The sequence below is a fragment of the Mus caroli genome, unplaced genomic scaffold, assembly GCF_978045245.1.
Source record: "Mus caroli unplaced genomic scaffold, Mus_caroli_1 scaffold_4, whole genome shotgun sequence".
In the NCBI taxonomy this organism is placed as follows: domain Eukaryota; kingdom Metazoa; phylum Chordata; class Mammalia; order Rodentia; family Muridae; genus Mus; species Mus caroli.
Genome location: NW_028227259.1, coordinates 32,871,119 through 32,890,953, shown reverse-complemented (window position 1 = coordinate 32,890,953; position 19,835 = coordinate 32,871,119). Strand labels below are relative to the sequence as shown.

Below are 19,835 nucleotides of genomic sequence, written 5' to 3'. Positions count from 1 at the left end.
CTTGTGTGAGAAATCTGCATAAAAATGACTTCAGTGAGTGGAATCTAGCAGCTTTTAGGGCACGAGATTGGGACATAGAAATACTTCTATAGAAACAGCCAGCTGGAATGAAGAAATTAAAAAGTAGTTACATTTACAATTGCATAAAGTATAAAATATTCAGACACAAGTTTTGTCAAAGACATTAGCATAAAAAATAAACAAAACACTGAGAGAAACAAGAGGACACCAAACACAGAGCAAACTTCTTGGTCAGTGGAAGGAAAGTTCGTACAGTAACGGTATCAGATCTCCATGGTCTGCTCTATAAAATGAGCTCAGGCCCAACCAAAGCTACAGCGGGCTGTTTTGTAGACACTGGAAACTATTTTAAAGTTGTGTGGGCATGCAGACGACTAGGAGGGTCCAAAACAACTCTGATAACAGAGATGTCTGGGAGTCTCACTATTTGATTACAAGTCTATAACGTCACAGGAACTAAGCCAGTGTACCATTAGCCCAAGACTACATAACAGTCAGTGGGGTAGCACACAGTAGCCAGAAGTGGGTCTCATGAGCACGCAAATGTTGTGAAGTCAAGGTCATAGAGGTTTTTCAAAGAGCTAGAGACCTACATGGAAAACGCCAACTTCATGCTCCTACATCATTCCACCCACAAAGATGAATCTAAGATGGGTCACTAAAGCTAAACATTAAGAGGGGCTAGGGGGCTGGGCAGAGTGGAGCACCCTTTCATCCTGGCACTCGGGTGGCAGAGGCAGTTGAAACTCTTGAGTTTGAGGTCAGTCTGATCTACAGAGTGAGCACTGGGACAGGCAGGGGAACGGGAGAGATGACTCAGAGGTAGAGTGTTTGCTGTGTAAACCTGAGGAGCAGAGCTCACGTCCCCACACCTGTGTGACAAGGATGGTGGATGTGGTCTCACCTGTAAGGAAGGCCAAGACAGAGAGGAGCAGAGACAGGATGGTTGGTGGAGCTTGCTGGTTGTCAAAATATAGAAAACAAATTTAAAAACAAACAAACCAAACAACCAAACAAATCAAACCATGAAGTCTAGGTTCATTAAGAGACCCTGCTTCAAAGGAGTAACATGGGCGGTGCCAGAGGGGGCCCAGACATGCAACACACACAGGCACGTGCATACACCACGCACATACATATAAAAATTAAAATAAAATTTAAAATAACGTTAAACAACAAAAAGACTATAAGCTTCTGGGAGAAATTTTAAAATGCATTTGTTGTATTCTTGGATTACACAACATTTTCCTAAGGAAAACACAAAAGCCACACATTGTAAAATACGAACCAAATAAATTAGATTTTCCAATTAATTAAAAAACTCCTATTCATCACAAAATGCAGTTAAGAATACGAGAAGGCAAGGCACATACAGGATGAAAATATACACAGCCATGCAAATCAATAAAAAGACAGATGGGTAAACTTCTCAAAGTGCACCAAAGACTTGAGCAGATCTCACAGCCCCAAATGCAAACATGGTACTAAGCATCACTTAAGAGGTGAACATCGGGCTGGAGAGATGGCTCAGCGGTTAAGAGCACCCAACTGCTCTTCCAAAGGTCCAAAGTTCAAATCCCAGCAACCACATGGTGGCTCACAACCATCCATAATGAGATCTGATTCCCTCTTCTGGGGTGTCTGAAGACAGCTACAGTGTACTTACATATAATAAATAATAAATAAATCTTTAAAAAAAAAAAGAGGTGAACATCAAAGTTACAGGAGCTGCTATCTCACAGGCTCTATAAATAGCCAGAAAAGTAACAGTCTCGCACTAATCAAATGTTATGGAATGTGACATAGCTGGATTTGTTTTTATAGATTGCTGATGTTTGTGGAATACAGACATCACTTTGGAAAACCCCTTGGCAGTTCCTAATGAACTTAAACAGATAGCTATCCATTGTGCGTGCAATTCTGCGCCTGGGCATTTCCCCAAGAAAGATGAAATTACGTGTCTACAAGAAGAGTTGCTGTTGTGTTGTTGTTGTTGTTGTTGTTGTTAATCACAGCAGATTAACTGATATTAGCTGTCCCGGTTTGCTTTCTATTGCCGTGATGAGACACGGAACAAAGACAGCATGTGGAAAGCCGGGCAGTGGTGGCGCACGCCTTTAATCCCAGTACTTGGGAGGCAGAGGCAGGCGAATCTCTGAGTTCGAGGCCAGCCTGGTCAACAAAGTGAGTTCCAGGACCTGTTTGGCTTATAAGTTAGTGTCCATCACTGAGGGAAGCCAAGGCATGAGTGCTGCTCGCTGGCTTGCTCTTCATGGCTTGCCTAGTCTGCTTTCTTATACACACCAGGACCACCTTCGCAGAGGTGGCACTGTCCATAGTGGGTGGGACTCTTCCGTAACTGTCGTTAACTGAGAACATGCTGCCCATGGGCATCCCACAGGCCACGCTGATGGAGGGTTCCTTTTCCCAGGAAACTCTAGTTTGACAACTTACGTTGACAAAACAAACAAAAACAACCACCTAGCATAATAGCAGAAGCCAGCAACCTAACCGTCTATCAGCAGAACAGTGCAGCACACTGAAGTCTATCGATACAACAGAATGTTACCTGACAGTGAAAATGAATAGATTGTCCCACCCTATGGATGAGATCTATACGTGAGGGTTGAAAAGAATGATGGGAAAATACATCTCTATTGAACATGTCCTTGCCTCTGGTCAGAATTTCCTATGTAATACCTTCTACTTACATTATATGTACTATATGTGGCCTAGCAATGGGAAGTACATGGAAAGATGTTACAAGTCCCCGTGTACAGAGGACTCCAGCACCCGTAGATTTCGATACCCACAGGGAACTGGTTCCAGGAGCCCTCAGGCATTGAGAACACTAAACTGATGTATGCATCAATATGAATGAGTCAGAAAAACATTGACTAAGAGAAGCCCAACACACAGATGCACATCTGGGGCTGGAGGGGGAGCTCAGTTGGTAAAGTGCTTGCCCTGTAAGCACAAGGACCTGGGCTTAATCCCTAGACCTCACCAGGCACGGTGGCAAGGACTTATAATTGCAGTGCTGGGGAGGCTCATAGGCCGGCCACTGGAGCCTGCTTGTAACTCTCCAGGTTGATGAGAGACCCCGTCTCAAAGGACATGGTGGACACTCAAGGAACAACTGCCAAGGCTGTTGCTTCTGACTATGTATACACATATCGCGTCCGCTCTCGACCAGCAAGAACGACACGACCACCAGTCCTTCTAACAGCAGTTTATTCAGCCAACTTCAGTCTTCATCTTTCTTCTTTCTCTTCATCTATATCTCCCCCGAACCCTGGGCCTCTCACTCTTATATACTCTCAGTTCCCATCCACTCACAGCAGGCCACGTCACCTCACCAGGCATGCAGCTTCAGCCAATCAGGGCAGCAGGGGCATATCTCCACCAAAATGGATTCGCCAGTATCCTGGTACACCTGCGCAGCTCTCACGATGGTTGTGGCTTATATTCAGGTGAGGAAGTCAGGTGCAAGTCATAAGATTTAGCTGCAGTCCCTGGTGCCTTCTTGGGACTGCTGCCACACCCGCTCCTCACATACACAGGCACACAGGTACTTGCATACACATGAACATGCATGAACATGCACATACGTGAACATGCATGCACATGAACATGTACACAAGCACACACACATACACACAAATGCATCTTTTACAGGAAGCCATATACATGATATTTAGGGTAGGAAAAATACCGGGACATGAGAATGGCACTTGTTGCTCTTGCAGAGGTCTAGGGTTTGGTTCCCAGCACCCACATGGTGGCTCACATCTGTCTAGAACTCCAATTTCCGGGGCTATGATGTCATTCTTTGACCTCCAAGGGCATTGGGTGCATGCATGTGGTGCATTTCCATACGTGCAGACCAAACTCTAACACATGAAATAGAAATAAACTTTAAAAATTTAAGATGGGATTAAAAAAAAAAACTTTGATGATAGAAATCAGAGTCGTGGTTAAAAGCAGACAACACCAGGTAGAAATTAGCTGGGAAAGGGGCTGGGGAATATTTTGAAGAACTGGAAATGCTCTATATCTTGACTGTGTGGTAATTAAACACATATGAGCATTTATTAAGACTCATTAAAATATACCCTTAAGATCTGTGGATGTAAATTTTATCTAGTTTTTAAAAAAATTATAATCACACTTAAAATACTTAAAACGAGTAATATTACAGGTGAGTGAAAAATGGTTTCTAATTATATGCTGCTAAAATTATACCATAAATGTGATTCATAGTAGAGGAGACAACTTTTATATTTAGCACATGACTTAAAGGCAGAGAGAGGACTGTTCCCTGGAATGGTGGCTGTTTTCTGCTTAGTAATAAAGAACGCACAAGTACTGTTCTAAACACCCTCTCCCCATCTCATGCCCGAGGAGACTAAATCAAAGGGAAGTAGCTAGGTGGGGGGCATATGGCTATCAAGTGGCAAAGCTGGTGCCACACATCTGTCTACACAATTCAGGACCAAAAGATGGCTCAGCCCGTGAAGGCACTTCTGTTGCAAGCCTGGAGATATGAGTTCAGGTCCTAGAATCCTTTTTTAAGGTAGGAGGAGAGAACCAATCCACAAAGACGTGACCTCCACATGTACTCTTGGGGTGCACCCCCTACCATCATCATGCATTCGTACCCAGTAATGATAAATAAAAACTTGAAAATATCTACCTAATGGCCCTGTGTACGTGGTGACTTGGGTTTGTTAGATTGCTTCAAAGAAACCTCTTGCTGACTGCCCCAAGGCTCCAAGACATGGGACTGGTTCAGCATGATTATTCCCAGCTTACAGATGATGAAAGGAGAAACAGTGTTCCTCCATGGCCTGAAACCCTCTGGATGGGAACCCCCAGCTCTAGGGCTCTACCAAGGCCCACCCAGCCCTGCCGAAGTCTTGTCCTCTCCATTGTGTTCAGAGCTGTCGTGCCAATTTCTGCAGCTTGTGACGGCAGCTAGCCTTCCACAGATGCAGGCTGACATGGCATGGAGAGACTGCTCAGAGAGCGTCTATGGAGTAACAGGAAGCATGCAGCATCGGGGAGGGGAGAGGACCTTGGGGAACTCCGCTGGGCTCACTTCAGGAAATGCACAGTGGAGCGTTGGTGATTTTAAGTAAGCAAGGGAAGAATTAGGACAGGACTGGGTGGGAAAAAGTATCTCAGGTCACATGGAGCAACAATGACCTGAGGGCTAGCTCCTAGCAAAACCAGGTTGAGGCTGGAATTTGTCTTGAGACTATCTTGAGTTGTAGATGGTGACCAACCCACCCTGGACTCTCAGCACCAGACTTCCTCCCCCTCCCCCTCCCCTCCCCTCCCCCTCCCCCTCCCCTCCCCTCCCCCTCCCCCTCCCCTCCCCTTCCCCTTCCCCTTCCTCCTCCTCCTCCTCCTCCTCCTCCTCCTCCTCCTCCTCCTCCTCCTCTTCTTCTTCTTCTTCTTCTTCTTCTTCTTCTTCTTCTTCTTCTTCTTCTTCTTCTTCTTCTTCTTCTTCTTCTTCTTCGTCTTCTTCATACAAGGTCTTATGTAACCCAGACTAGCCTTGAACTCTCTATGTAACTGTGCCAGCTAGTTCTTGTCAACTTGACACAAACTAGAGTCACTTGGAAAGGGGGACCCTCAGTTGAGCAACTGCCTCCATTAGATTGGCCTATGGACACATCTGTGCGTGTTCTCTTGACTGATGATTGATGTCAGAGGGTCCAGTCCACTGTGGATGCTGCAGCCCTGGGTGGGTAGTCCTGGGATGTAATCGAAAGCAAGCTCTGCAAGCCACGTAGAGCAAACCAGTGAGCAGTGTTCCTCCAAGGCCTCTGCTTCAGGTCCTGCCTCCTCCAGGTTCTTGCCTTGAGGTCCTGCCTTGGTTTCCCTCAGTGATGGACTGCAGTCTTTATGCCAAACAAAATCCTTCCTCCATGTGCTTCTTTTGTCCAGTGTTTTATTCACAGCAATGAATAACCAAACAAAGACAGTAGCTCGACGGTGACTTTGAACCCCTACTCCTCTGGGCCCTTCTTAGTTCTTCCTTCAACAGCTACATCCTAAGGACTGTATTTCTCCCATCACCATCAGGACTCTCAGCCCCATCAGAACCCTTTGCCTAGCTCTACATTCTTTGAAAATTTATATACACTCTCTCCTGGAATTCCTGGCTCACTGGCCAAGCTCTGGGAGACCTAGAACCTGTAATTCCTCTGTTATTTGTATTCACGCCTGGGTAACCGCTACTCTGACCTGCTAGGCAGACTTCATTTCCCCCTCTTCTGTGCTTGCACTTCATGCCGGCAGCCTAATTCTACCTTACAGAAAAGCTTCCCTGAGGCTGACACGTCTCTCCCTGAGGCTTGTAATAAGCTCTTAAAGATTCTAATTATCTCAGTTCAACTTTGTTCCATGATGGCTGAATGGCAGGCCTGACACAGGCTAGGGAGGGAAGACCTCTTGTTGCCTGTTGAAATGAAGGTACTTAAGTGTGATCAGTCCTCCGCGACTGCCTTGTCTCAAAGGTCTGTCTCTAGTGGGGCCAACTGGAACAGAAAACTTAGTCTATGCAGGTGGCATATTTTGTGCTGTGAAATCACATCCCGAAAGAAGCTAGGACATCAGTCACCCTGCACATAATACAAGCACTCGGCTCACCTGCATATAGCAGGGTAGCTGGGGGTGTGTATTTTTAAATGGCAAATGACATAAAGTTCCATTGTATTAAGATCCTGAACCCTCCAAGTCGTGATGGGAATATCCAATGGTGTGGTCTTTAATGACATTCTGAGCTCAGCTCTACACTGACTGGCCGGGGAGGAGATTGTGTCAAACCAAATAGCTCAGCCATCAGAGAAAGCGAGGGTGCTGTTCAATTTTCCATCTAACCTCCTTCTCACCTCACTGCTCTCCACTCAAGGAAAAGGCCATTTTCTCCATCTTCTCAGTGGCAAGAAAGGGGATAGAGCATTAGGAATTTTTAATGGGTTTGTCTGAGGCCATTTAAAATGAAGCTGAAATGCCAGTCTCTAAGACTGGTGGAGGAGGAAGTGGGTGATGAGTGGGAATGAACTCAAGTGAGCTGAGGGATCACAGCCCCCAGTGATACCTCGGGATGGTGGAGGGCCTCCGGCTTCCCCCAGTGAGGATAGGACTGCTTGCTAATCCTCCCAAAATATAGCTCTTCCAAAGGGTGTTTTGTTTCCTCGGTGCATCTCTCTCTGCACTGTTTCCGAGTGATTTGTTTAAGCAAATATTTATTTATATTCCCCCGAATATATTACAGGTATATGGAGGGAGAGAGAGTTCAGCTCTTCTGCCAGAGACTATTCCTCACAGCTGAGTCCCCAGAATCCAAGACAATGAGGTTTTTTAGTGCATCTCCAGGTGGAGATGAGCTGTGATGCATACACTCTACAGTGACTAATTTCTCTGTGTTTCAGGGCCCCTCCACAGGGCCAGAAGAAGCAACAGAGGAATGCTTTCTGCACAGTCAAACCCGACAGTGCCTCTCAGGCCTCATCGGCCCTCCATGGCTGAGTTTCGAAGCTCTTCATTCCTGGGGACCCCAGAGCACAGTCATATCCGAGGCTCATTAAGACCTTATAGGATGAAAAGGCCTTTGATTATTCAGAGCAGTGGATCCTTGGGGAAGCCCAATGCACACTAGTGCTCACCTGATTCTGGAGTTATATTGTGTGTGTGTGGCCTGAGGGAGAAATTAACAGAGGCGCAAAGCTCAGGTGTGATCTCTCACACTTCCCTCCCCTCAAATGCTTCGTGGAGCTTCTTCTTTTCGATTTTTGTTTTCTTTTGTTTTGTCCCTGGCTAGTGCTAAAGACTCTTCCCTCTCTTCTCTATTTCCCATCCGTTTTTTTGTGAACACAACTTCTCTGAGTTTTTCAGCATATCGTCTTTATCTTAGATGCAACTAGGCAGCCATTCCCATAAATCTCTGCCCCCCCCCATACATCACACATACACTTAAACACACACACACACACACACACACACACACACACACACACTGAGTTGTTTATGTGAACCCTGGCTTCCTGGTCAGGGGCCAGCTCTCCCTCCAGTGTCATAAAAGCCATTCAGGCCCTGGAAATCTCTTATTAAACAGAGTAGAATGGCTGGGCATGGTGGCTCACACCTGGAGGACAGCTGAGCATTCAAAGCCAGGCTATAGTGCCACACTGTTTCAAAACCAACAGGATGAGGCCACTGAGGACAGAAAATGAGAGTTCGTTCCTACAGGGAACAAGCCTGGCCCAGCCCCTTTGCTCACCTCCTTCATCTGTGTATGGCAAGGGTCAGAGGGCTCGTCCCACCTTTCCATGGCCGGGGGCTTGTCAAGAAGTGTCTTCAGACCTTCTGGGAGAGGACGGCACAGCATGTTTCCCTCATACCAAATCACTTGGCCACCCAGCCATGGCTACCAATGAGAGCCCATACTAACTCCCAGACAGAATTGTGTTCAAGTTGGGACAAGGCTTCCATAGACCGCTGGTTGAAGTTAGTGAGGATTTAAACATGTTTCCCTTTTAATTACAAAAGTAAAGTGTATGATCTTTAAGAAAAGAATCATACATATAGTCAGGGATACAAATCAGACACTGTTTGTCTAGTACACACAAGGGCGTTGTTTGGTTGTTAGTCACACACACACACACACACACACACACACAGAGCCAGGCGAGATGACACAAGCCAGTATTTGGAAGCCTATGTCAAGTCTTGAGAAATGAAGGTTAGCCTGAGCTACAGATAGAGTCTATCTCCAAAAAACAGCAAAACAAGCAAACAAACAGAAAACTAAACAATTAAATTCATATATGATATCTATAATGTACAGTACGAGCCTGAAGTGTGTATATGCTTTGCAGTATCTACGCCTTGCTCCACAGAGATGGTTGTTTAGTGATTTTGGTCTTTCCGTATGGATGTATTAAAATATATGTACATATACTGTGGAGTAGTTTTTGTTTAAGAAACAATATCCTATCACAAGGCTACCTGCTTTTGAAAAGTACGTTAATTGTAAGTAATAATTTAACGTCGATAGAATCCCAACCCTTCTCATAGGATGCCATGCCTCCCAGAACAGTGTGCCTCTCTTTTGTATGTATCATTCTTAAATCTCATACACACTCGATCTTGGGCATGTTTTATATATTGACTGAGCCTGTTCCAAGCCTGTGGCTTCCCCTTTACAGTCCCCAGAGGGTGGGATCCTGTGGACGTTGTCTTACTAGAGTCCCCATGGTTCTGTACACCAAGCATTCCAGTGACTGTTTCTCAGCGTGGTTTGGACTAGTAGGTGCATTCAGTCCTTGCTAGGCTATGCCCCTCTGCCTGCCCCTGTTCTCTCTTAATTTGATTCTTCCAGCAGCTTGGCCCAGACCGGATATGTCTGAAAAGAAGGTGATTTCAGCCTTTCCACTCAACAACCCCCATCGGAGGAGGCAGTGTGGGGCAGGGAGGGTGGTCTGAGACACCTATGTCTATTGCATGAGCCAGCAGGAAGGTAGGGTCTACGTGTAGGGCACAGGCAACAAGCTACCTAAGCCTGTCTTCTCTGCAAGGGGGCAGGGGGCACAGATATGGGAAGGGAGACAGAGTGGGAGAAGGAAAGACCTGGCCGTTTGTCTAGCAGAGAACTACCACCTAGGACATGGTGATTGTATTTCCAGTTAGCTGAGGTTCCTTTGCTCAATTCAGACATAAGCAGGCAAAGCAACAGCTCCCCTAGTGTCTGCAGCTCCTCAAGTCAACTCCCAGCTCCCAGAAGCTCTCAGTGGCTCACCACTGTGCTGCAGTTCAGGACTGCCAGCTGCTCTCAGTTACCAGTCCTGGTTACTGGCCGTTTTCAGTACCAGCAATCTTTGGTGTAACCAGCCAATGGTGCAATGAATGAGCTCAATTTGCTGGTAGAAACTGCCAACACACAAAGTAGAACTGACTGAGAGTAAAGCCATTAGGCCAGGTGTGGTGGCACACAGCTTTAGTCACAAGGCAGAGGCCGTCAGTGCTGCTTACACAAAAAGGAAGGGCGCACACACGCATGCTCAGAGTCCTGCTGGCTAACTGCAGACCTTTACAGAGTCATGCCAGTCTGCCCAGACATAGTGGGTCTGCCTGCTCTGGCTGGGCTGTCAGGTGGTAGAAGCTAGGCTGCTTGAGGACCCAAATAAGGATATTAAAGGAGAAGGTCACGAAGAGGCTGTGCCATGAGTCACTTGGGACCACATAGGACACCTTAGCAAAGTCTCCCAGAGCAGTCCTCAGTCATCTCTTAGACCCTAAGATTGAGGGGAAGTTGGGACCTAGTCTTGGCCCCAGAAGATCCTGGGAGGAGTTTGGATGTGGTCACAGAAGTGGTCTAGATGCCACAAAGCCTGGCAGGATGCAGAGCCTCATTGCCCTATGGCCCAGGTTTCTGCGGGGGCAGCAGGGTTGTGGGCTATCAGAGACCAAGGGAGGCCCCAGGTAAGTGGTAAGATGAAAATAGAGCACAGGTCCACCCTGGTGCCTGGACTAGCCTGGACTTTCCTAAATTTTAGTGATCCATCTATAAAATTGAGTTCATGGCCTTTCACTGCTAGAAAGTCAGACAAGAGGTTATATATGGGGACTCCCCTCATTCTGGAAAGAACTGCATAGCTAAAGGGTCAAATGCTGTTCTGACACTCTCAAGATGAGAGTGAGTGTCCCCAGCTCATTATCTAGACAAGTCTGACTGTAGGATCTCCTCTCTCCACAGGGCAGTCCTTCTACTCCCGGGTCCTGGAGAACTGCGAGGATGTGGCTGACTTTGATGAGGTAGGATATTTGAGTCCCTGTCCTCACCCCTCTCCAGCAAGCACCCCGTCTCAGCCCGATGTGCTGGTCCTAAACCCTGGGTGGCTTGTGTGTAGCATGCCTCATCTCTGAGTGACTTCCTGGGAGGAGCAGGTAGGTGGTTGTGGGGGAGCCTCCACTCAGCATAATCCCACAAAGTGAGCGACAGAGTGGAGCAATGGTTGCCGCCAGGTCTGAACCCTTCTGACCCCTGTAGAGAAAATACCCACCAGATTTCTAAACCTCAGAGTGAGTCTCTCTAAGGGGTCAGTGGGGTTGCCATTAGGGACTTTCCCCAGGGTTTCCTGGTATCCTTGGAGGAACCAGGCCACCAGAGCTTCAGAGATGCCCAACTCACACAGAACATCAGGGTATCTCTCCTGCTATGTTTTCAGACACATGCACAGTGGTTCTCCCTGCCCCCCAGAGGTGTTTGTTTGTTTGTTTGTTTGTTTTCTGAACTGTAGACTCAGATCACAGAGTATACAAACGACTCACTTCAGTTTATGTGCCACATCTCATTGGCCCCTGGAAGGCCCCGTCCCTGTCCTTCGGTATGAGTGCATACATGTGTGGGTTTCTCCCTGGTCCTCATTCTTTCCCCTCTACCCCACTTCTAATGTAGTCAGCAAATGCCTCTTGCTGTTCTATACATTTTGGCAAGGTTTGGACTGTTGTAAGCATATGTATGTTTGTTTAGTTAAATGACAATGTGTTAAATATTTTCTGTTCTATTTTCCACTATATACTCTTTCTAAGTTCCATCTGTGTTGCAAAGCGCTGCTTGGGACACAGCCAACAGTGGGTGACCAACCACTCTGGTCTGCCCGAGATGGAGAAGATTCTAGAAAAACAGACCTTCAGTACTAAAACAGGCAGGTCCTGAGCAAGCCAGGACGAGTTAATTGGTCATGTGCTCTCTACCAGGGCTGGTCCCTAGCTCATGCCACTGGAAATACAGAAAATGGTCTCCACACCTCACCTGAACCTGTGTGAGTGTCTTCCCAGGATAAGCACTAGAATCAGGAATGAAACACTTAAGGTGACCGACCAGGCACAGCCACTGCCTGTGCTTCTGTCAGCAGAGAGTGACCCTTCCTCCACCCACATCCTCGTCTACGGTTGGGGTTTCCCTCCCAGGCCCCTGGTTTTCACCAGGCCAACAGAGATCTCTTCTGGTTGCTAGGGGACATGAGTATCTCTTGAGAATGTCTTTAGCCTCTTACTTTCCTCTTTTGCAAATTGTCACCTTCCTAGCTGTTTTACCAGTTTACCTCTTCTTATTGACTTGCAGATCTTCTTAGTATATCCTGGTTAACAATCTCGGTTGATTTTAGATGTTAAAATCACCTGCGTCAGATGTAGCTCAATTGGTAGGGTGCGTTGCCAAGTATGCACAAAGCCCCTGGAGTCCATTTCCAACACTATATATACCAGATATGTGGCGTACACCTGTAATGAAGCATTAAGAAAGTAGAGGCAGAGGTTCAGGTCATCTTTAACTATATATCAAGTTCAAGGCTAGCCTCAGCTAGATAAGATTCTGTTTAGAATTAGAGAGTTGGGGGGTGGGGCTGGGGGTAGGGGGAAGACCTTTTTCCAGTCTATCAATTATCGATGAATGAGGTCCAAAGTCCAGCTGTTGCTTTGTGGATTTCTCCCAGGTACTCTGTGAGCTATGGGTTTTATATTGTGGAACTGTGGGAGTAGTTGCTATATTTCATAATTTCTCACTTATGCATAAGGTTTTCCTTCTTGTCCCCCGTGATGGTTTTTATATTAATTCCTATCTTATTGGATACTAAGATTGATACCTAAGTATTTGTGGCACATGACTGTAACCGAGTATTTGATAGACGGAGGCAGGAGGACTACAAGTTTGAAGCCAATATGGAGTCTTCCGTTTTACACACACACACACACACACACACACACACACACACACTCACACACTGCAAATTTCAGCTTATTTTTCTTTTTTTTAAATATTTATTTATTCATTTATTTATTTATTATATGTAAGTACACTGTAGCTGTCTTCAGACACTCCAGAAGAGGGCATCAGATCTCATTACAGATGGTTGTGAGCCACCATGTAGTTGCTGGGATTTGAACTCAGGACCTTTAGCAGAGCAGTCCGCGCTCTTAACCGCTGAGCTATCTCACCAGCCCCCAGCTTATTTTTCTAAACTACATTTTCAAATTTTTTATTTTCATTATATCCATATGTTCAGATGGATCTTCTCTTAGATCTCTTTATCCATCTGAGTGTTTCTGGATGTTTTTTTAAGACCTTTTTTTTTTTTTTTTTTTTTTTTTTATGTGTATGAGTGTTTACCTGAAAATATGTATGTGTACCACACACATGCAGGGCCCACAGAGGCCAGAAGAGGGCGTTGGATCCCCTGGAAATCTAGTTACAGATGTTGAAAGCCCCCATGTGGTTTCTGGGAATCAAGCCTGGGTTCTCTGCCAGAGCATCAACTGCTTTTCATCTCTGGGCCATCTCTCCAGCCCTGGTGTTTTCCTGTTTCATGAGTGGCAATGTTCCCATCTCTCCAGCCCTGGTGTTTTCCTGTTTCATGAGTGGCAATGTTTCCATCTCTCCAGCCCTGGTGTTTTCCTGTTTCATGAGTGGCAATGTTTCCATCTCTCCAGCCCTGGTGTTTTCCTGTTTCATGAGTGACAATGTTACCCATTTCCATTTACTTCTATGGTACCCCCACTAGGTTTGTACCCATCGGCGCCTTGTTTTAGATTTCCCATTTCCAATTCCTTTTGTTCACTCTTATCTGCTTACCAAGGCTCAATGAGGCTTAGTAGAAAGGTTATAACCATGTATGCAGTTCCCTTCTACAATCAAACATCCCATCGATGACTTGCAGAAATCATTCTGAGTAGTTTCTCACTTACATCAGAAATTCAGGGGTCCCTTGTGCCTCTCTGGTTCCTCTGCTTCACCCAGCCCTTGGAGCTGGCACGACTGTCTCCATCAGACATCCTTTAACCTTGTAGCTTATTAACTCCTGATCCAGGAAATCAACACCCTCATGGAGACATAGATGTAGGCAAAACACCAATGCACATAAAATAAAAATTATTAAGATAAGTCTTTCTTATCCAAATAATGTTACTATTTATTACAGAAAAAAAGCTAATTAACATGCTAATGAGATGGGTGTGTTTGTTGGTCTAATACAACACCATCCAAAAATATGCTGATTTGGTACACTCTGAGGAATAACATGAGGGAAAAAATACTAAAAGTCTTTGCTTCCGTGATTAGAACATTGTTTCTCTGAGAGCAGGAACCTTTGTATGTACAGTGGAACCATTGTAGTCCACACTGGAGAGCGGCTCAGGCTGAAACAGGGTTTGGGCGGTGTTCATGAGCGCTGTGTGCTAGGATGCTGTGTGTGTTGTGTGTTCAGTGCCACGGCTGCAGGGAAGTGGTGGCAGGCAGCACAGAGCACACCAGACACGCCTCACACATGCTAAGTGTTTGAGTTTCAATTGGCTTTGGTCACAGCATGTTCAGAAACCTTGACTGTTAACAGTGTTAGCCACTCCCAGCTTCAGCTGTGACTTCCATGTAGGGTCCCAGCCTCAGCTTTGCGTGTTTGGTTAGATTCTGGATTCTAGCCTTGAGGATGTGCAGTTTCTTTGACTTTTCTTTGCCTGGGCCTTGTTTTACTTTTAAAAGATGAATAGTCTCTATAAAAAAAGAAAACAAACAAAACAAAACAAAACAAAACAAAACAACACCACCTCTGATTTGGCTGGAGAGACGGATTGACAGTTAAGAGAAATGGCTACTTATTCAAACGACCTAGGTTCAGTTCACGGTACCCACGTGCAGCTCACAACTTTCTGTAGCTCTCGTTCTAGAGGATCCAGCACCCTCTTCAGGCCTCTGTGGGCACTGTATGCATGTGGCGCATAGACATTCAGGCAGGCAAAATATTCATAAATTTTAAAAATAAAATTAAAAATATCTGCTACCTTTACTTCTCGGATCTCTTGAGGATCCCTTGGATTTTGTTCTCTTCTTCTTTGGGATTTCGTCCAAAGGAGTCATTCAGTCCATTTTTGCAGTATGCCTTCCCAAGCTCTATAAATCTGGAAATATCTTTCTTTCTTACTCAAGTTTGAGAGTTCTACTAGATCAGGAATTCTAAGTTTAAGATTCTTTTTCTCACAATTGAAAATATAATTGAAAGTATAATTCTATGTTATGGTTAAAAAAGCCTGCTGGCCCTCAGAGTCTTAGAGCTCTGTGGGCAATCTTTTTTTCCCTCTTGAAAAAAAAAGGAAAAAAAAACATGACTCTCATACCTAATATATATATATATATATATGTCATTTTTTTGCCTTTGAATATATATATGTATGTATATATATGTGTATATATATAGTGATAGACTTGAGGTTCAGTTGTTCCATCTGGCTGAGGGGTCACCCTAACCAGTTATTTTTCCTCCTGGGCCAAATCCATGTGGGAGAACTGGGAGTTCAGACCCAGGGCTGGAGAGAGGAAAAGCAAGGTCTCATCTTGTGCTACATCCACCACAACTGCAAGGCCACTGCCGCCCTACTAAGTGTGTCCCTCAGTCCTGGGACAGCTGGACCCCTCACCATTCCTGTGGGTGCTCTGTTCTTGTTTCCACTGTCTCCTTGTTGTGTAGCTTTCAACTTCAGCTTAGCTTGGTTGCCACATTTGTCAAATCATGCTGGGAACAGATATGCATTCTCTCTGGGAGACAGCAAGCAAAAAGAGGGAAGGCTGTGAAAAAAGATACCCCACTGCATAAAGAGCTGTCATGAGGCTGCAGCCCCACTGCACAACCTGTTGTCTCCTATCCCCATCTCCTTTCCTCATTCAGGGGCTCTGGATCAGTTTCTCATGGGCCTGCCTTCTAGGGCCTATAGCAAGCACCTAACTCCCTTTCAAGACTTCTAGGGGCCCTATCAGCTCAAGTCCCAGGCAATGAGCAACCTGATGCCCCTTTGAAGGACAATGCCACCCCTTTCCATGCCCTGCACCCGGGACACCTGAGCCACAGATAATACACGGCATTCAAAGTTAATCACCGTGTCCTTCCTCTTTCCAGAGAAGCCCAACACGGATCAGGTAGAGGATGCCCTTGATGCCACTGGACATCTGCATGGGGCATATTCTGAGTGTCAGAAGGAAGGGTCACCTGAGCTAGTGGGAGAACAGGGATGTCTCATATAGGAACTTTACATGGGGCTGCCTCTGGGACAGTGCTCAGTGAACACAGGAAAGAGGCAGAAGCCAGGGAGCTATGGCAGACACTGACAGGGTCAAGAACCAGCACCGGGTGGGGAGAAGCTTGCTCACATTGCTACCTGGCCTTTAGGAGTAGGGGTGGTGACCAGGAGGTTCCCGGTTATTGCGTAATGGAGACCCACTGGGGTGGGGTGGGGTGGGGTGGGGTGGGGTGGGGTGGGGCCAGGAGTGATAACAATATCTGAGCCGTCCTCTTCCATCTACTCCCCATGATAACTGATGAATGATGACACTCAGTCCCACAGAGTAAGTATCCCTTACAAGGTGACAGAATAGAAGTAGCCAAGCCAGGATTCTAAGTGAACACCAAGACTAGATCTGAAAACCTCTCTGGGTACACCAATAAAGCCTGTCCCAGGCCTTCTGATTCTGGCTGGCTTGTTCACAAGAACCAGGCTTCCCTCCTTCCTCTAAAAGGGTCCCATAGCCTGGCTACCACTGGTCACAATGCACAAGGCAGGCGGGACAACTTTTGGACCCCCAAAGAGATCACAGAGATATATCCTAGCCTCAGGTAGGAAATTCCCCCTGACTATCCCTGATAGGAACTGCCCATCAGATATGTTCCAGAACAAGTCTGGGAAAGAAATTTTATGAACCCTTCAGGGGTCTCTCTGTCCCTATATTATGACTAGGCCCTTTGGGAACTGGCTTAGAGAGAGAGACATGGGGAGCCTTGGAGTCAGGAGACCTGGGCTGCTTCTCTAGGGTGAGGCACTGCTTGATTCAGACACAGGTAGGTGAGCCACTTTGACTGAGCAACCTGAGTGGGCAGGAGGTAGCCGGGAAGAAAAACAATGCCTATCCTAAAGTGATGGAAACAGAGCCAGGCAGTGTCCCCTTTCCTAGGGACTGGAACCCGAGATCCCTCATTGAGCCTGTGGCTCTGAAGAATCTAAGGCAGGAGGCAAGGCTGGGGAGCTGAAGGAGCTGAGAGAGCATGTCAAGTCTGTCTAAGCCCCAGCCTGGTTTGGCTTTAACACAGGCACTGTTTGGACCCCATGCCCCACCCTAACCCCTATCCCCCACCCCCCGCACCCTCAACCTCAACCCCACTCCCCACCCTTACTTCCCACTCATCCCCTCCATCCCTGAGTAGGCCCCAGGCCTTTGAGGTTCTGGCTGGCTTACTCAAGTGAACCAGGTTTCCCCACTGCTCAATGCTAAGATCTGGGCACTTAAGGGGAGAGAGCTTTGCCTGAGCTTTCTGCTCTGTGTAACGGGCTTGAAGAACAACATCCCCAGGTCAGAAGGAGCCATGTCAGGATTTGAACGCTGGTCTGTCTGATTCATGTATCCAGATCTGGAATGCTCAACCAGCTAGTGTTGTGCACAGGCCTGTAGCTCTAGCCTTTAGGATAAGCAGTAGGTAAGGCGCAGACGACCTACAGGCACCATAGAGGTCACTTAGTGGAACTTCACTATTTTACAGCAGGTGAAGTGGGTCTGTGTGGGGAAGGGGCTCCCCGAGACTTCCAAAGGAACACAAACATAAAGCTAGAACCCAGGTATTTCAGCTCCCAGAACTGTTTCTATTATACCACAAATCTCTACAGAAAAATCTCAACTCTCATGTTCCCCCTAGCAGACACACAAAGCAGGAGGGTCTCCACACCAGTCAGTGGGCAAGCCAGGGCTAACTCAGCTCATCCTCCCACAGATATCAGGGAACTCGGTGGAGTCCCAGATCCCTGAGGCTGGTAGGATACAGAACACCATGCCCTGGCCACGACCAGCCAGGTTAGCCCAAGTCTGTAGATGGTAACTGGACACTCACGTGCTCCTAAGACTGTTCCAGGCAGAGATCACCTTTTCCTCCTCCACCACTAGTACATGTCCCCCAGCTCCTGTAAACAGTCCCATTGCATGTGCTTCAGTTTGTTCTGTCCTCAGAGCCTTCTAAGTACATCTCCAGAACCTGAAAACACCCTGCATCCCTGTACCCCTGTATCCCTGCATCTCTACATCTCTACAACCCCATATGCCACACGGAGCACAAAGAATACTGAGCAAACATGAGGTGGCCCGTGATATCTAGGGCAGCAGTGTTTGGCTTAGCAGGCCCAGGGTCCCAGACTTAGGGGTTGAATGAAGCAGAATATTAAATAGTGAGTTGGCTTTCGTTGGCAACCACTTTTCTGGGCACTTCCGGAAATAAAAGCCACTACCCTTACCTGCAGTGGCCACAGGAAGAGACTTATGCTAATGCTGCCAAGCTGGAGATGTGCCCTATGTCCCCAGAAGCCTCTGCAGCTTCTGTCATCAAGAAGCCAAGTCTTGCCCAGATCCTGGAACAAACAGCACTGTAATAACAATTATAATAAATGGCCCCATTAACTAAACACTTCCTGTGTTCTGGCTGTCTGCCAAAAGCCCAGCCAGCCTCAAAGTTAGCCCCAAAAGAACTCACTCCTGCTATCACCTGATGGGTGTCTCTACTATAGTCCCTTCTATTACTTGAAACTTGTTTGCTGACAGTCCACTGTGTACCAGACCCTGTAAGAGTGTGAGGAAGCCCTGTGGACCAGGCAGTCACCTGTGCTCCTGCTCTGATTACCCTGATAGTGACCATCATGACATTCTGGGAGCCAATGGGAAGGAGGGGGAGCAGGAGACTGAGGCAGGGGCATGAAGCCCAGCTCTGCTGCTGGTGAGAAGTGATCTTGACCCAGACCTTACAAGGAGAATCACAGGCAGAATAGGGTAATGTCACAGTTATCTACTGCTATGTAACAAGCCCCCAATGGCTGACAACCTCTGCACTTCTGATTCTGAGGCTGGCTCTGGCTGGCTGCTGGGTGGCTGTGATAGTGTCCCAGCATATATCTGGGTCCTTTCTGTCTCCCCCAGCCTCATATCTCCCAGGGCCTCCCTTCCAGCAGGATGGCCTGGACTTCATGTGCCGCTGATTTCCAATATAAGGAAGAATGGAAGTTTCCGGGTCTAGGTGCCACACAGCCTCATGATTGAAACTTTTTGTTGCTAAAAGGCATAAGGCCAGCCTAGACTCAAGGTGAGGTAACACAGACCCCAGCTTGTGAGAAAAGATGTCACAGAGAAAAAGGAGAGAGGGGGACCGGGAGCAGCCACCCCCCGGATAACAGCAGAGCCATGCTTCCCCAGTGTTTACCTTGTGCCGGAGCCAAGGTTAGGTGGTATACCATCCATACTGGGAAGTGTGGTAACTTATCCAACTTCTCATAGTTGTTAAACATCAGCACCAGGGTTTGAATCTGTATATTCTGCCTCTTAGTACTCCATTGATCTAATTAATAAAAATCAATTAATAAGCTACATTACTGAGAAAATTCTAAATCTCAGTGTCGTTATCTGTGAGGCGAAGTTAAACTGTTAGTACACTAGGTGTCAAGTGGTGGCAGGTACCCAGTAGGTGGTCAGCACTCAATAAATAAATGATTTTTGCAGCTGGCAATCTAGAAGGACAATCGGAACCACAGGCCCCTCCTGAAACTTGGCTCTCTCTAATCTACGTGGCTCAGGAGACAGCCCAGTGTCAGGGAGTAAGACCTGATCTAAGCTTGAAGACTGGAGTTTAGTCCTGCCTCCACCACCAATCAGCTATGTGCCCTTGGATGCTTCTCTCTCAAGTCCTCTCAGCAGAAGGGCATCTTCGCCACATTGCCAGAGTTGTTGCTAG

General features: G+C 46.7%; 1 protein-coding gene across 1 annotated transcript in view; it reads left to right on the top strand.

Moving 5' to 3' along the window:
• The window catches only part of Otof (otoferlin), a 94,210-nt gene that overhangs the window by 10,265 nt on the left and 64,110 nt on the right, over positions 1–19,835 (top strand). The window contains exon 2 of the mRNA XM_021161691.3: positions 10,790–10,848. Coding sequence (XP_021017350.1) covers positions 10,790–10,848 — 59 coding nt within the window. The remainder of the gene's footprint in view (positions 1–10,789; positions 10,849–19,835) is intronic.